Genomic DNA, 15985 nt, shown 5'->3' on the forward strand with positions numbered 1-15985 from the left:
AAGCTTAGGGAGTTACTTTCACCTAATTAAGCCCTGTTTTTTCTAGCAGTTCTGCAGAATACATGACAGTGACCACTCCAGCTCTCATTTTCAATGTAATACAACAGATGATCTACAAATGATAACAAAAACCCAAAAGCAACCCTGTGTATGGTTATTCATTATTCAATGCACGCGGCTTCTGAGAGCTGGAGGGGGGGAAAGCTGCCCAATACCACATGCCAGCATTTTTCAACTCAGTCTTTTGAATGATCTCATGGAAATCAGCTGTGCCCTAGTGAGCTTACCCAGAAAAAAAAAAAAGTATTTCCCAACACTTCTTTTTTCTGACTCTGGTAAGAAACTGCCACCAGAACATGCTGGCACCCAGTCCACCTGAGTCAGAGGGCAGGGACTGCAAGCATGAGAAAGTGTACCTAACTATCAACTTCTTGAGCTAAAAAAAAAAAAACCAAAAAACAAACCAAAAAACTCCACCCCAGGCTTTTATCAACACAAACACCCATTTCAAGGTTTAAAATCCACTAGCCTTGCTGATGTTTATTTAAAGTGTATACATACTTAACCAGTTTCAGCAAGCAGGTAACCTGAGAAAGAGGCACGCCTCAGCGCCACCCCATCAGCAGTTTGGATTCCTCCAGCCCTATCCCAAGGGATAGCAAAGCCAGAGAGCAAAGGCTGCTCACCTCCCCACTGGCCACTGCTGCTGTGGGCCAAGAAATGTTTCTAACTTTGATCTGGAACAGAAAGGGGAGAGCTGCATGGGAAAGACCTTCCCCAGCCCAAGTCCCAGGCTCTGTCCCCAGGAAAGCTCTGGGCTTGCCCTGGCTGTATATATGCCCTGCAAACCATGATGGGATTTACAGGGAGGCTGATGGGGAATGAGGAGCACCTACAGACACCCCTCAGGATGTGGCCTGTGGCATTTGCCTTGCAAAACACCCAACAGCAAGCATCGCTCTGCTTGCACTTAGTTACCCTTACAGCCCTAAATCAATGTTCAAATCCCAGTGTCTGGGATGCTCTCTTAAAACCTGCTGCCTGGCTCCTTTTCTGTAATTTGGGGTTAGTGAAGGAGCAGACAAAGAACCATCATGTTTTTCACACAATCACAAATCTCTGTCTCTTCTTAAAGTTGTTTTTCCCTGTCAGACCTGGCTGCTGCTGGGTCATGCCACCCCACGGCTCCCCAGAACCAGCTCACCTTACCCATCCTGCCCCTTGGAGTGTGAGGCTTCCTCACTGCAGGTGCCAGGAAGGCTGACTCCCGAAGGATCTCCGCATCCCAAAGCTGGAAATGATGGTGAGACCCACAATGGTTCACACTCCCCTGGAAAGGCTCACATAGGGGGGAAAAAATACACAACTGAGGTTTTGTGAATAAAACACAACAGTGGATGTATAGCAGGAGAAACACCTGTGCATCTTAGCAGCTTGCCATGTGGGGATCTCCTGCCCTGTCCACATCTGTGGGACAAGGTAAGGGCTCTCAGAGGAGATTTCAGGGTCAACATCACCTTCCCCATCCTCTCCTAGGGATAGAAAGGAGAAAGGAGGAGTTTAAAAAAAAGTGTAATTATTAGCTAAGCCCAGCCAGTGGGCAGAAAGCAAAGCATAAAGAAGTGGGGGAAAGCACAGCAGGGCCATGGGTGCAGCTGGAGTGGTCAGCAGCCTTGCCACATTGTCCCATCTACCAGGCTCTCCTCCAGGTCTTCCTGCTGCCTGGAAAGCTTGATGATGAGCCAGAGAGGGCTCAGCAGTGTTTTTAGCACTGACCAAGAAATGCTCTTCACATCCCTCTTCTTGAAAAGAGCAGTAGTCTCTCCCCTACCCCCTGAATTTCAGCCCACACAGTTACATTTTGATAGTGATAACAGGCATCAGGAAAAAATCTGACTGTGCAAAGCAACGTCAGTATGAGGAGATGGGACCAGCTGTGCCACAGTGTAGGTGTATGCCCACAGGCACTCGCTGAAACATTTCTTCATCTCTTCCTGGCACCATACAAACCATCACCAACTTTTGCAAAGCTCTGACAAGCACACCCGCCCTCCCTCCATCCTTCAAGCTTAGAAGGACACATGCCATGGAGAGAACTGCTGGTGGCCACACTGGCAGCTTCAGGTTCCCTAAACAAGCACCATCACAGGGAAGTGGGCTGCAGACAAGCAAAACTCACACATGCTTCTGCATCATCAGTTTGCAAGAAATGCAGTCGCAGCCTAGGCTGAGGCACCACGAAAACACTCGTGGAAGCAGGAACCAGGTTTTGCCTAACCTGGCCGTCCCGAGACAGCTCCTCTGGAAACCTGAGAAGAAGGATGTGCTTAAATGCAAAGCCTGGCTGTATCACCCAGTTGGCTCCAGCCCTTCCTGCAGGAAATTATACTGATACCATTGACTTTCTGCGTCAACGGACAGAAGACATCTCCCCAGGGCAGCTGTTGTTGCATCACTTTGTGCTTCTTGGTGCGTTTGGAGCTCCAGCATTTTCCAAAAAACTCAATTTGTGGGAGGGTGCCACTCACCACCATCTCACTTTTGAGGACATCTCCTCAAGGCAAGCACCACGGCTGGGCACCTGCCAGCAGTTCAGAGATGCCAGGACCAGCCTGGGCAGAGCTGCACCTCGCCCTGCTGACAGCAGGCAGTGCCACCAAGGGCCATACCTCCCAGAGACCTTCTTCCCTTGCTGGTTATCCAGCTATTGGGCTGTAGACAAACAGCAGGAGGAGAACGATGGAAAAAGGACCTTTGTCCACCTGGCCCACCCCCGGTATGCACCCCCTGCTACTGCCACTACTTTTCACGTGTGGCAGGAGCAGCCCAGCCCATCACCCCATGGCACAGAATAGCCATTAATTAATATATTTTGGTTTGTCTTTGATCCCATAGATCTCAAGATCCCATTTCTGAGATGTTTCTAGCTTTGAGATAGACCATTTTTAACACTGAGTAGTTGCTGCTCACCTTCTAAAGAAGATAAAAGTCGTATTCCTGGTTGGTGCAGACCGGGATTATATATTGGTTGGTGTAGGAATTAGCTGCTTTACAGTCATGAACACACTAGGATCAGGGGACTTGATTTCGAAATATATTTGAATTGCCTGTAGCACTCTCTCTGGAGATCACTGTATTAGGGGAAAGTGCATTAGATCAACCAAACCAGTTTCTTGCAGCTTGCTCCCAGGGAAAGTTTCATTCAGCTGCCCAGCAGCACCAGCCAGGCCAGTTCTGCCTTTGGACTTGTCTCGCCGGCTGTCTTCTCCGGCTGTGGGTGTCACACGGGACACGCTGTGTCCCTGCAGGACATGCTGGTGCCCATGCCGAGGAGCCGCATGGCCCAGCCGCAGGGAGCACCAGAGGGAGCTGGCTGTTGGCCATGCCAGACGCCCCCAGACCCACTCAGTTCCCACTCCCCACGCGATTTCAGAGCCGTGGCAATCGAGGCTTAGCCCCAGCACAGCCATGGACTGGGATGCTAGCTGTTTGGGAGGGCTTGGCCTCCCCCAAGACCCGGTGGGCATGCGAAAAGCAGCCATTAGAGGGGATAAACTTTTGATGTTTCTCTCCCCATGGTCCTGCGGACATCTGTGACCTGGTGGCAGGAGCCTGGCTGGCAGCCCGGCCACCACAGGGGCACGCATGGCCCCGACCCACCCCAGGAGAAGGGGCTCCACTGCAGGCATGGGTCCTCCCGCACTGCCCACAGCATCTGCACTGCAGGCATCTCCACCAGAGACAAGGGTTTACGAAAAGTGCTGCATTTACGGACCAGTATTGATTTGTGCTCTTGTCATTTACAATTTATTTACGATTAATTCCTAATCACTGACATTTGAATGTGGCAGAGTTAGAACTTCACAGCAGACTGGCAAAGCAGAGTAGCCAGAGTTTCTCTGCTTTTCCCTTTTCAGCCCTGCCAAGGAAACGCCTTTAATGTTTTTTCTTCCCCTGGATTACAAAGGCATCGCCTGTTAATCAGTAATCATGGGAGCAGAGACGACACATGCTTTGCTGCTGACCTCAGTTCACGTCCTAACGCTGTTGCAGCTGTGAAAGGAAAATTGCTGCACTCCTGATTTCATGCGAAGTGTTTCCAGGGCTGACGGGTGGCTTCCCTACACGTGCACCCAGCTGGAGCCGGGCAGCATGAGCCCTTCGGCACAGCCCAGCCCCCACAACAGCATGGCTCTGTGGTGGTGTGGGCCACAGGCAGGTTGTGTTGGGATGTGGGTGCTGCTCCTTCTCCCATCTCAGAGCTGAGCTGAGCACAGGTCAGGGACTGCCCGGGGCTGCAGGGGACCAGGCTGTCAGTGACACAGGAGGATTCTGCATCACCTGCAGGGCACTGCTGTCCCTCCTGGAAGGATGGCAGGCTCAGGAGGAACAGTCCTGGGGAAGGAACGTCCAGCAGCCTCTACCACCAGCTGCCGTTGAGCTAAGCCTTCACCAAGGGCTGCAAGGATGCCAGACAACACAGGCATCACCCTCCTCCACCATGTGAGAGGGCCCCCGACAGCCCTGCTAGATGTGGCTGGCAGCTGGGTAAAGCTCTTGTGCAGACCATCCATGACTACCCTCCCACCTTCACCAGCAGGAAGGGAGACTTGTCCAGGCAGCAGCCAGGGACTGACCTGCAAAGACAGCTTTGTCTGGGCATAGGTCAATTCAAGAGACAGGCTTTTCCCCTGGGATATTTGCTCTGATCTTCCTCTCTTCCGCAGACGTGGACAGGTTCAGACTGAGTCTTCCACAGAATATTAACACGGGGTCGGCAAGTGGCCGACTGTTCCCTTTTCAGATGGGTTTGCAGCCCGGCTGCCACAGAGGCATCTTACAAAGGGACTTTTGGCTTGCTCCAGTGGATCCCCGGTTTTCAAGCCATGCAGAGGACAATGATGCTGTTTATGCCTCAGGACCCGTGGCTGAGGATTGCCAACCCTGGCCAAGCACACCAGAAGCTCTGCACGCACATGGGTCCCACTGCCACTGCAGTCTGGGCTCCCCTGGAACCACACATCCCCTGGGATGTACCTTCCCTGCTCAGGGGGCAATGGCAGATGACTGCTTCCTCTGCTCCTGCCTCACCTTCAGAGCCAGCATCGCCCGGCGGTACAAGTCTGGGAGGAAGGGAAGCGGTCAGGCATTAACACAGGGGCCAGCTCCAGGGCTCACCTGGCAGCCTGCACTAAGTGAGGGCTGCAAGGACACCCCAGCCTCCAGCACAGTGCGCTCACATGGCCACCCTGCATCCCACCTGAAGGCAGAGGCAGCAGCATCCGCCTCCCCAACAGCCCCCACCTCGCCCTGCAGTGGCACTTGCTTGTGCCCGTGTCCCCACATCAAGCACCCCACGGCCAAGGGCTCCTGCACAGCTCACACCTGGATGCCAGCAGGCCAGACCTGCCGGTGCTTTTCAGCAAAATCTGTCCTGGGAAATACCAACCAAAGGTGCTTGAGACCTCCTCACGCTGCTGCTCTGCAGCAGGTTCCTGCGACTTGATTTTATTCTTGATTTTCTTCTTCTTTTTCTTTTTCATGCCCTGCACTGGATGGAGAAATGCAAAATTTCAGGCACCACATCTAGGCAAGGATGCTTTTGTCACCAAACCAGCTGAGAGGCCTGCTGCTGGCGGATCCGCAGTCCTCCATCACCTCCGTGCATCAGCCCCTGTGGCGATGCTCAGAGGTGTCTCTCCTCTTCCCCAGTCGGACGCCTGCGGTCCCGCTCCGCACCCAGCCGGTCTGCAAGCAAAGCTAGTGGAGGTGGCGGGGACCACCGGTCCAGCCTGCTGCCGGGTCCCAAACCCACCCTGTAGGGTGGCTCTGGGGGTCCTGATGTGTGGTGTGCTGGCCACCCCCTCTCACCTGGGTGGGGGGCAGCCATCCTGGTGGCTGTGGGCTCCTCCTGCCCAACACTGTTGTGGGGCAGCAGCCCTCTGGCAGCACTTGCTTGGCTGTCGCCCCCTCCTCTGGGTCCCTCCGGCCCCTCATCTGGGCTTGGCTGCCCCAAGCCCTTCTTCTTCACCTTCACCTTCCTCTTCCTCCTGCCGGGGCCCTTGGTGCTCTCCTCCTGGGCAGGGTGAGGGGGGTGAGGGGAAGGTGCCGGACCCCCGCTCCCAAACCGCCCCATCCCGGGGGCGCTCACTCACCGGGGGCGGGAGGCGGCGGCCGGGCCGCAGCGGCCGGTCCTCCCCCGTCTTCCCCGCGCCGCCTCGGGCATCCTCCGCGGGGAGCGGCGGGTCCCTGCCGGGGCGAGAGCGCGGCGGGGGGTCGGGGCGAGCGCGGCAGGACGGGGACGGGGAGGGGGACGGGGACAGGCCCCCAGGGAGACCCGCACCCACCTGCGGGCGGGCGGGCGGCCGCGGGCGGCCCTGGGGCCGGGGCCGGGCGGCGTGGCGGCGGCGGGGGCGGCGGGGGCGGCGCGGAGCAGCCAGCGCAGCCCCTGCAGGGTGGCGCGGCCCGGGCCGGCGGGGGGGCCGCGCTTGGCGGCGCAGGGCTCCTGCGGGAGGGGGCAGCGTCAGCCCCGGCGGCGAGCGGAGGGCAGCGGGGCGGGGGCGGGGGGCAGCCCCGCACTCACGATGCGGCAGGGCGAGCGGTTCTCGTTGACCAGCCGCTCCAGGGACAGGCGCTCGATCAGCTCGCAGGGCAGCAGCGCGGCCGCCGCGTCCTGCTTGTTGGCCAGCCTGGGGCACGGCGGAGCGGAGGGCGGCCGTCACCCCGGCCTCTGGGTGCCTCGCCGCACCACGGCGGCGGAGGCTGGATGCTTTCTCCCACCTTGGCTGGGATCAGAGGAAGCATTGCCCCGAACCCCCTCCCCAGCCTCTCCCCAGGGATGTTCCCAGCTCCCGAGCACCGCTTGGGTCCCCTTGTCCCAGCACCCCTGGGCACCACGTCCCCACAGCAGCATGGCCGCGCACCCCACAGTAACGGGATCCCACTGCCCCTCACCCCAAACCCTACAGGTCGCATCCTGGGGACTTGGCCTTACAGTAAGAGGGGCTTCCCGGAGACATCAGGATGGCTCAGGACGCGGCTCAGGACCTTGCGGGCCTCCTCTATCCGCGCCAGGTCACTGGAGTCCAGGACGAAGAGGAGCCCGTGTGCTGTGCTGTAGTGGCTGCGCCAGGCGCTGCGGGAGCGCTGGCCCCCGGGCAGATCCACCAGTGTCACCTCGAACCTGTCCACCCGCAGGCAGGTCTGGCCGGGCTGCGCCGCGGGCAGCACTTCACCGGCCAGCGCTGCGTGCGGGGAGAGAGCAGAGCTGGCACACAGAGCCCGGGAGCATCCCTGTGGCATGTGCCCCGCCACCTCCAGCCACAGCCCTGCTCCCACTGCCAGGGCCGCCCGCACACTTCTTCCAGCACAGCAGCTGTATTCCAAGGGTCTCGGTCCATCAAGGCTCGGGCACTTGGTTGCAAAGGACTGTAAAGCTGCTGCTTCCAGCCAAGGCTGGCTGCAGGGCCATGCTGCTCCTCACCTCTCTCTAAGTCCATGATGACAGAGGTTTTCCCCGCATTGTCCAGCCCCAAGACAAGTAAGGTCACCTTCCTGGGGAGTGACAACAGCAGATGAGCATCCCAGAGGAAGGCTGTGCTCCCTGGGGAGTGGTGACCGCTGCTGGCCCCAGGGCCCCTGGGCAAGGGCCCCTGCCCATGGCAGCTGTATTTCAGCCAGGAGAGGGGCAGGATGGTGACACAGGCTCTGGCTGAGCTGAGGGTGAGGGCAGGGACAGTCACTGCTTTCTGGGGAGGGCAAGCATGGGCACCAGGAGCCACCCTGGCTCTGGTGCCTTCAAGCCACACTGCAGAGCCTTCAACGTGCTTCCTATGGCAAGGATCTCTTTTCACATCTTAAAGGATTAAGCAATGATATGCACAGGGCAATATGATTGTTCCTTACATGCAGTTAATGATTACTCTTGGCGTCCTTCCTTGTCAGTGAGCTGTGGGTATACACAGCTAGGGAGAGGCAGCAAGGACATTTTATGAGCTTCTATCTGGACTCAGGAGGTTATTCCTGTTGCTAAACAGTACTATTTGGTCTCCAGTGATGTGCTCCACCTGAGCCATGTGCAGAACGCTTTCCGGGTGGTTGACAAGCCACAGTAGTAATTGCAGTGTTGTTTTCTTCCTCAAAAATGCAGACCACACGTGGGTGGCATGGCTCCACCTCCAGCGGTACAGCAAAGTGTCCTCGCTGGTGGGAGAGGACCATAAACCCCCTCACTGCCCATAGTGCCTGCCCGGGCTGGTGCAGGGCCATCCCCAGGGACTTAACCCAGATCTCCTGACACATGCAAACATGGCAAGTGTTTCAGTTCATCCTCCCCAGCTTTTTTGGGGAACCGCTGACTTCGCACAGGGGGAGCATTCCCCACATGGGCACCCCTGCCCACCGTGCTGCCCTGCCTGCCCAGCTGCTGCCTGCTGGGGGGACAGCAAGGACACACATGTGCATTACTCTGCAGTTTGGGGACGGTTCCTGCGATGGGCACCACTCTTGCAGTGTTACTGCAATGGGGCCCTCGCTGATAAACGCACAGGTAAATGTTGTGCCTCCCAGGGAGCCCTGAGGAGCCGGCACAGGGACCTACCTGATGGGTTCTTGTATGGCCTTCAGCCACGACCAGCAGTGAGAGAAGAGGTGGAACATGCTCGGCAGCCGGGTGCGGAGGGATGGCCTCTCTTCGACACCTACGAAGCAAACACCCCGACGTGTCCCCGTGCTTTGTCCTCCTACCTGTGCTTTCTCCCCATGGTGGGGAGCATCTCACCACAGTGTGCCCCTTCCCATGGCCCAGCACTGCTACCTCCAGCCTGGTACGCACAAACCAAGCCTGGGAATAAATCCCAGCCCCCTGGACAATATTCCACGGGCACAGACCCCACAGCCAGACCCTGCCCTGGCAGCCCCTTCTTGCATCTCAGAAGTGCCAGTCAGCCTCTCACCCGCTTGTCCCCACTGTGCGGCCCCTGCTTACATCCCTTTTGCATAGCAGCTGCTTAAATCTAATCCGGATTTAAATTACTTACTCCTCACAGTCTCCCTAATCCTGGTGGGTCGGCCCAGGCCGGTGGCTGCTGGGACTTGGAGTGCCGCGGGGCTGCCCACCACACTGGGCGGCACGGCACTGTGCTGCCTTACCCGCATGGCGCTAGGCAGCCTCGCACCTCCAGCACTGGTTTAAATGGCTTGTGGTGGGGACATTGCCTGACAGCCCACATGGGGTTTCCAGCTGAATTAGTGTCTCCTCTAACGAACATGTCCCTGGCTCCTTGCTGCCTAATCCCTGCATGGATGTTTCTCTGCAGCCCCTGCAAGGAGCAGCCTCTGCAGGGAGCAGCCCCTGCACGGCTCCACTGCCTGCCCGGGGTCCCCTCTGTGCTGGCCTGGGGGACATCACTGCTCCCTACTTGCATTTCACGCCCTAAGGAGGCACCCCCTGAGCAGCAGCAGGTGATGTGCTGCTTGGAATAGAGATACCAACCAGCCCGAGCAGGCGCCTGGCTGGGAGCAGGGAGGTGGTGGGGACCCTCGGACAATGGGGCAGGCAGTGAAGCCAAAAAAGACCCAACTCCTTGATCTGCAAGCACAAAGCTCTTATCTTGCTCCTCAGGTTTCCTGCCGCTCTCCCCAGCCAGGGCAGCCCTCCCTGGCACGCTGCCGCTGTTGTGTGCAGAGGGGAGGCCTCATGGGGGTGTCTGAGCTGTGGGAGCTTTGGCAGGGGCGGGGGTGGGGTGGCATGGGGTGCAGAGGGACGAGGACATGAGACACTCCAAAAGCCACACTGGGGAGCAAACAGGGATCCCACTGGCTCACCTCAGTCCACGTTAAACCAGCCAACACCAGCAGCACTACATTGACCAGCTAAGCCTCAGCCATAAGCCAAGGATGCTGAGACGCTGCCAGGTGTCCCCCAGCTCTGGGGTGGCCTCAGGGGTGTAAGCCCAGGCTGGGCATGGCCCCCTGCCCCAGCCCTGCATGCTGCCAGGAAGCTCAGTTCCCACCCCTGGGCGAGGGAGCCACCCCAGAGCCGCACTGTGGGCAGGGAGCCGCGCGGGGTTAATGACTGATGAAGTATCCGTACTGGTGTCACGGCTATGTGCAACAATATTTGGGATGACTGTTCATGCCCGTGCTGCTGATGGCGGGGCAGTGGCTGCACCTCAGCTGCCTTAGCCTGGCCGAGGGATGGAGCCCTGTCCTCAGCCTGATGGCCTTTCCCCGTTGCCCCCGTGCTGGCAGTATGCTGGGACCAGCGACAGCACCAGGTTTGCAGGCAGCATGGGGCTGGGAAGCCTTTTGCAGAATGAGCCATACCAGGCTTGAAATGACTTGCTGGAAGTGCCAGCACCTGCCCCTGTGCCTAGGGGTGGCACTGCCAGCGGACGCAAGGCTGGGACAGGGAGATGCACGACCACCGGTGCTATAAATAGGGAAGCACCGTGTGGCAGGCAGCCCTGGAGGCATTGGCACGGCCTCCCCTGCCACTGATGGATTTCCAGAGGTCTCTGAGCACTTGAGGCTCTGCTGCTTTTAACACAAGTGTCCAAAATCCCTGGCCAAACTGGCGCTGGGGACTGGGAAACCCGTCAGAAGCCTGAGGCAGCTCCATGTCACCCCTCCCGATGCACACACACACGGCTCAATGGCTGGGAAAACCGCAAAATCCACCCCAGATCTGGGGAAACACACACTCGACTCTGGAGAGGCGGTGTGAGGGCCAAGCCCCGACTGACAGATATTTTGCTGGGCCTGGGCTCGGAGTGCAGAGCAGATGAGTGGCCCCTCGCTCGTGCAGCCAGCCGGGGTGCAGCTGGAGCCCCTCTGCCAGCGCTGTGGGTACCCCCCCAGGTAGTGCCAGTGGGGACCCGCAGCCGCCGTCCGGGTTTCCTTGGTGACTGTTGCCAGGTGAGAAACTCTAAGGCAGAATTTATTATCTTGGCGGATAACCAGAGATGTTCCTCACCGGAGCTGTTACCGGACCGTGCCCCGGCACCGTGCAGGGCTGGACCCTCTGGTGCCACCGGTGCCAGTGGGAGTCCCTGAGGGAGGGCTGAGCCCAGGGCACCAGGGCTGCTCAGCCCCTGGCATCGCTTCTTGGAAGGCAGCACGTGTTTTGGGGCTATTTCTGCCCACCGGAGTGTCGCAGGCGAAGGAAGAAGGCGAAACCACAGGGACCGTGGAGAAGTGCAGATGGATGCAGGCTGGCGGGCTGCCCTGCCTTGGCTGCCCTAGACCCCGTGAGTATGCGCCTGAGCCAGCATCAGGCACACTGGGAACCCTGCCTTGGACCCCCCAGGGTGAAGAGCAGAGTTGGGGGGGCAGCAGTGGCAGGGCTGGGGCGCTTGCACATGGGGAGTGACAGCTTGCAAGGGAAAGCAGTGGGCAATGCAGAGCTATAGGGGCTGCCTATAGCATTTACCGAGAGCCTTGACCTGGGATAGCACCAAAACCGAAGTGACGACAAGGAACAAAAAATCCAGGTGGAAATATTTGCAAGCTCTTCTGCTTTGCTTGGGACTGTGTCGACTCTGCCCAGAAAGGCATCCATGGCGGGGGAAGACATGCACGGGCTTTGGGGAGGGACTCATCTTTCTATTTAATGCATTGGCTGGCAGCAGCACACCAAGGCAGTAGATGTGCAAATAGCTGCATCGTCCCTTTAAATCTCAGCACGGCTCTGGCAGCTAACGATAACCCGGGATCATGCGAGCTCCTAAATCCCAAGAGCTAATTACAGGCGAACACCCTGCGGTCAGGCTGGAAATGCAAGATAATTACAGCCTGTGCCACAGCGACCTGTTGGTGATGAATTGGGGCACCACGGATGTTTGCTGGTAGGCTGGTGTGGCAGCAGGGGGTGAGGCCAGTTTGTACCACGACACTTTGTGCCAGCACAGAGGCCGTGGTGCAGACCAGCCGCATTCCCCTCCACCAGGCCAGCGACCATTTTGCAAAGCTATTTTAGGCAAGGGAGGTTGTTTTTCCGGAGAACTCTTCGCTCCCCTGCCGTCAGTACCACCACCCTGCGGTGGATGCAGAGGCAGCGGAGGAAGCGTGCGGAGAGCTGGTTGCTTTTCACCCAATTTCTGGCCCGCTGTTTTCCAGCCAGAGCACACAGGAATTCCCAGGAGGGGCTTGGATTTGAGTGCAAGCTCATCTGCTGGGGTTTGCTCCTCTGCCTGCTGCGTGGGGAAGCTGCCAGCTTGCTCCTGCAGCGTGCACGCAGCTCGGTGATGCCCCTGTGATGGCTATGAGCCTTACCTGGGCTCCTACAGTGGTTTTGCTGAGAGCATTACAGTACTCTTGCTGCTTTCCCGCAGCAAAGCATGGGGGAAAGGAGACTGTAAACCATGCCAGGGCGCCTGGGCATGCGCAGTCGCAGCGTGGCTGGGTTAGCACGCTGCCAGGGCTGTATACTGTTACAGCAGGTGGGACTGGGGGAATCAGTTAATTAAAAGTAATTTTAACCCTTCCTGCCTGGTTTAGTGTTACAGCATCACCCGCTGCCTGAGCTGGGACTGTAGCCAGAGAGGCATGACTTCAAAATGTGTAATTATCGCAAAGACCTATAAATGCACCTGAGGAAGGTAACTCTGTTTTCTTGTTAATGAATTTAGGCCGTGAGGCAGCAGCAGCGGGGGCCGTGCTGGAGGAGCACAGCCATGCCCGCTCAGCAGGCAGCACCCCGGCTCTGGTAGCACCGAGCTTGCTGGCGGTCTCAGCACGGCCTCCAGCCGGCAGTGAAATTTAGAGGGATGAGGTCCTCAGGACAGACATGAGTTTTTCTCCCAGCAGGATAAGAGAATGAAGCTGGACGAGGAACTGGAGCGGTAAGAGCAGTCGCATGATGAAGCGAATGGAAAAAATATTTCCCCAAGCAAAAACTATTCCACAGACTGCTGGGGCAGGAAAAAATACAGCTGAGTTACTGAGAAAACAATGTTAAGTCCAAACAGTTCAGGCTGTGAAAACCAGTCATTTGCAAAGCTATTTCCAAACTAAGTAAAAAGTTCCCGGCTCACAGATGCCTGGGAACCCCCCAGCACTGCCTGCCAGGCTGAGGAACTTTTTGTGATTTCCACTTCATCCAGCACACGGGGTATTTTGGGGATCAACGCATCCCCACCATCGCTCCATGTGGCACCAGCTGAATAAATATTTAATCCCCAGCACAGTGCGTGTTCCTGAGGAGGTTTCAGATCTGAAAGGGCAGTGGGGGGGCAGCATGGCTGTCCCTGCACCCCAGCAGCTGCCATCACCTCTGTGTGCAGGGCTATATTTGGGAAGCCGGCGGTGTGTGCTTGGCTGTCCCAGCAAGTGCACTGGGAGCGATGTCTGCTCCGGGTCCTAGTGTGGTGGCAGTGCCCCGGCGAGAGGAAAGGAGAGCTTGCAGGAGCCTGCCAGCAGCTCTCCCAAGCTGGGCTCTTTAAGGGCTCTGGCAAGCAGCTCCCTGCCATTTCTAAACAAACAGCTTTTCTCTTTTCCTTTTACAGGAGCTGAGCCACCAGGCAGGCATGTGTAAAGCAGACATGGCTATTTTCAGAGTGAGAGCCGGTGAGGGAGCCGGTTCCCACCCCACATACAGCCCAGGCTCTCACACACAAATGCCCTCATGCATCTGCAGGCGTGCAAGAGGCTGGAAAAACTGCCCAGCAAACCCTGAGTTTCACACAGCAGGCAGCCACCGCTGCCACAGCCCTGTGTTCAAAGTACATGGTGTGAACACAGGGATGAAACACCTAATGAAAGCTGGGATTAAGAAAATAATGAAGTTAGAATGCTCTCCAGGACAGGGCAGGCATTTGTGGGAGCCAGGGAACTGACATCTGTACACGGTGGCAGGACTCAGGCTGGTGCCTTGGGCATCCCTGGGTGGAGGGAGACTCCTGGACGCTGGTGCCTGCAGCAAGGCACAGGGCAGGGACTTGGGCAGCACTGTGCCACCCTGGGGCAGGGAAAAAAGGTGCTTTCTCTTTCCCTTTGCCTTTCTTTCCTGTTCCAGCTCCTGACAGTGAGGTCTGCAAAACATATGAGCTGCTAGGTGCTGCTGTAACAGAACTACGTAACATCGATGCAACTTGTCTAAACCCCACCACTTTCCTAAGTGGTCCTAGAAATGCCAGCACTGTCCCCCTCTGTTTAGCACCTCCGGTTATATCTGGATGGGCACTTCCATGGTGCTTTGCCATCATATTGGAGGTCACTTCACCCCACCCAGCCTAGAGGTTGCTCTGCTCCCAGCAGCACTGACAGAGAGGGCTGACCAGCACCTGCCCGCTCTGCTGGCCCAGGATCTGGCCACTGCACATGGGAATGCCTGAGGAGGATGTCCCCAGTGCCTGGGTAGCCCCTCCTGGCTCACCGCGGCTCTGGATCAGCTGGCAGCGCTGTGACGGCAGTGTCACAGGGTGTCTGGCAGCCCAAGCCGTGCTGGGTTTGCAGGCAGCGGCGCAGGCGTCGAGCCGGCAGGTACAGGGCGTGGCGGAGGCAGCGGGGGCAGGATCGCTCGCTGATGCTATCTGTGGCACGGATTGCTTTTATGGTCTGCTGTTTACAGCTCTGAGCTGTAGACTGGTGGGGTTAGGCTTGAGGGGTGACTCACAGCATGAACCAGAAAACAGCCCACTGCCCCTCCATGCTTGGGTCAGAAAATGGGGTAATAACTGATGTGGGAAACACTGTGAAGCTTCATCCCTCCATTCCCCTGACAGCTGCCAGCACTCTGGGATGCAGGACTGGAATTCTTGACTGCTTAAACAATTGCTCTTAAGTATTTCATCACGAAGCAGAGGAAGATGAAATTAAAAATACGATGAGTCGAAGCCCAGGCATTGCTCAGCCGAGGGCTTGGTGACCTGCCAGACTCCTGAGGGATGCTTTTAATTTGGATAAGTGGAAGTTGCATAAATAGTATAAATTGTACGTTGCTCTTGCTGCTAATACAGAGGTGTGGGCGCAGTTGGCAGTGCCGAACGATGCGCTGTTGCTGGCTGAGCACCCAGCCAGGCACAGCTGTTGCCTGCGCGCAGCTCCCACCCTGAGCGTCCACAGGAGCCACTCGGCTGGCCGTCAGGCTCCTTCGCTTGGACACTGCTCCCTTCGCCCTCTGCCCTGCTGGGTTTTTTTTGGAGCGGCTGTTTTCCAAAATCAGCTTGAAAATATGTAACTATCATACCAGAGCTGAGTGGTCACATGTAGGTCTCCTGTCCCTGCCGGTCAGGCCAGTCCCTATGAGCTCATGGCGTTTGCGGTTTCCCAAAGCAGCTGTTCAGCGTTGGAAGGAAAAGCGCTGAGCAGCTGCAGGGACTGGGATTGCTTCTGTGCGGGAGCTGCTGTCAGGAGAGACGTGGCCTCCAAGGTCTCAGGCGGTTTTATTCCCAGCTCTGCTGCTGATAAGCCCAATAGCCCTGGTAACGCTTCCAGCCGGTAAAATGGGGGAAACTCATGTGTGGGCTTTGGGAGGTTTCATGCTTTTGTCTTGCACGGGGCTGGGCAAGCGATGGACACAGCATCCCTGCCGTTAGCGTGGGCATCTCCTTGTGAGTTGGCCTGGCTGCCGAGGGGTGAACACTGAGCGCCTTTGAAAAGTTACCTAAGACTTCCCTGTCTGCCTAAACCTCAGACACTCCTTGCCTTGTCCCATCCCTCCCAGCCAGCCAGCGTGTGCCCAGGCTGGACTGAGTAACTGGCAGGCAGCATGTGCTCAGGCAGGGCAGCGTGTGCATCGCTGCGCTGCAGCTGCATGGGCTCACACCACCGCTCACGGGGGAAAGGCCGGTGGGGCTGGTGGTGGGGTCCACCACGCCTGCCAGGCAGAGCGGGGACCCCCACGGCCATCGGTGTGGGGAGCAGCCCAGCCAGCCCTGTGTTCCCGCTGCTGCGATGGTGGCCGAGGTGTGGAGCTCAGCTGGCCTCTCCGGGCCCAGACCATGGGTGGGACAGAGAGGAGGGGATGTGGGGCTGAGCAGCGGGT

At 57.7% G+C, this 15985-nt stretch overlaps 1 protein-coding gene across 6 annotated transcripts; it reads right to left on the reverse strand.

Moving 5' to 3' along the window:
• Positions 1-3784: 3784 nt before the first annotated feature.
• Positions 3785-9002, reverse strand: ARL13A (ADP ribosylation factor like GTPase 13A). Of its 6 annotated transcripts, XM_037408594.1 has the most exons (10): positions 8600-8985; positions 7484-7554; positions 6995-7244; positions 6584-6689; positions 6348-6505; positions 6156-6249; positions 5872-6076; positions 5450-5551; positions 5038-5123; positions 3785-4637 (listed from the first exon to the last, which is right to left on the reverse strand). In XM_037408594.1, the coding sequence occupies exons 1-9, from the start codon at positions 8656-8658 to the stop codon at positions 5047-5049; spliced, it is 1122 nt and encodes a 373-aa protein (XP_037264491.1). In that variant the 5' UTR covers positions 8659-8985; the 3' UTR covers positions 3785-4637; positions 5038-5046. The 6 variants fall into 6 exon arrangements, 2 of the variants coding, with proteins under 2 accessions (XP_037264491.1, XP_037264490.1); XM_037408593.1 differs by having other exon boundaries at positions 3785-5123; XR_005107580.1 differs by lacking the exon at positions 3785-4637 and having other exon boundaries at positions 5101-5123; positions 5450-6076; positions 8600-8699; positions 8955-9002.
• Positions 9003-15985: the final 6983 nt, after the last annotated feature.

The sequence above is a fragment of the Falco rusticolus genome, chromosome 14 (genome assembly GCF_015220075.1).
Source record: "Falco rusticolus isolate bFalRus1 chromosome 14, bFalRus1.pri, whole genome shotgun sequence".
Taxonomy (NCBI): Eukaryota; Metazoa; Chordata; class Aves; order Falconiformes; family Falconidae; genus Falco; species Falco rusticolus.

What these genes read in the sequence shown, in the direction of transcription:
- ARL13A (XM_037408594.1), bottom strand. Translation starts at nt 8,658, where the DNA reads ATGTTCCACCTCTTCTCTCACTGCTGGTCGTGGCTGAAGGCCATACAA. An exon ending in GGCCGCCCGCCCGCCCGCAG is followed by an intron (nt 6,250 to 6,347) that starts GTGGGTGCGGGT and finishes TCGCCCCGGCAG; the next exon opens with GGACCCGCCGCTCCCCGCGG. An exon ending in GGAGGTCTCAAGCACCTTTG is followed by an intron (nt 5,124 to 5,449) that starts GTTGGTATTTCC and finishes CCTTCCTCCCAG; the next exon opens with ACTTGTACCGCCGGGCGATG.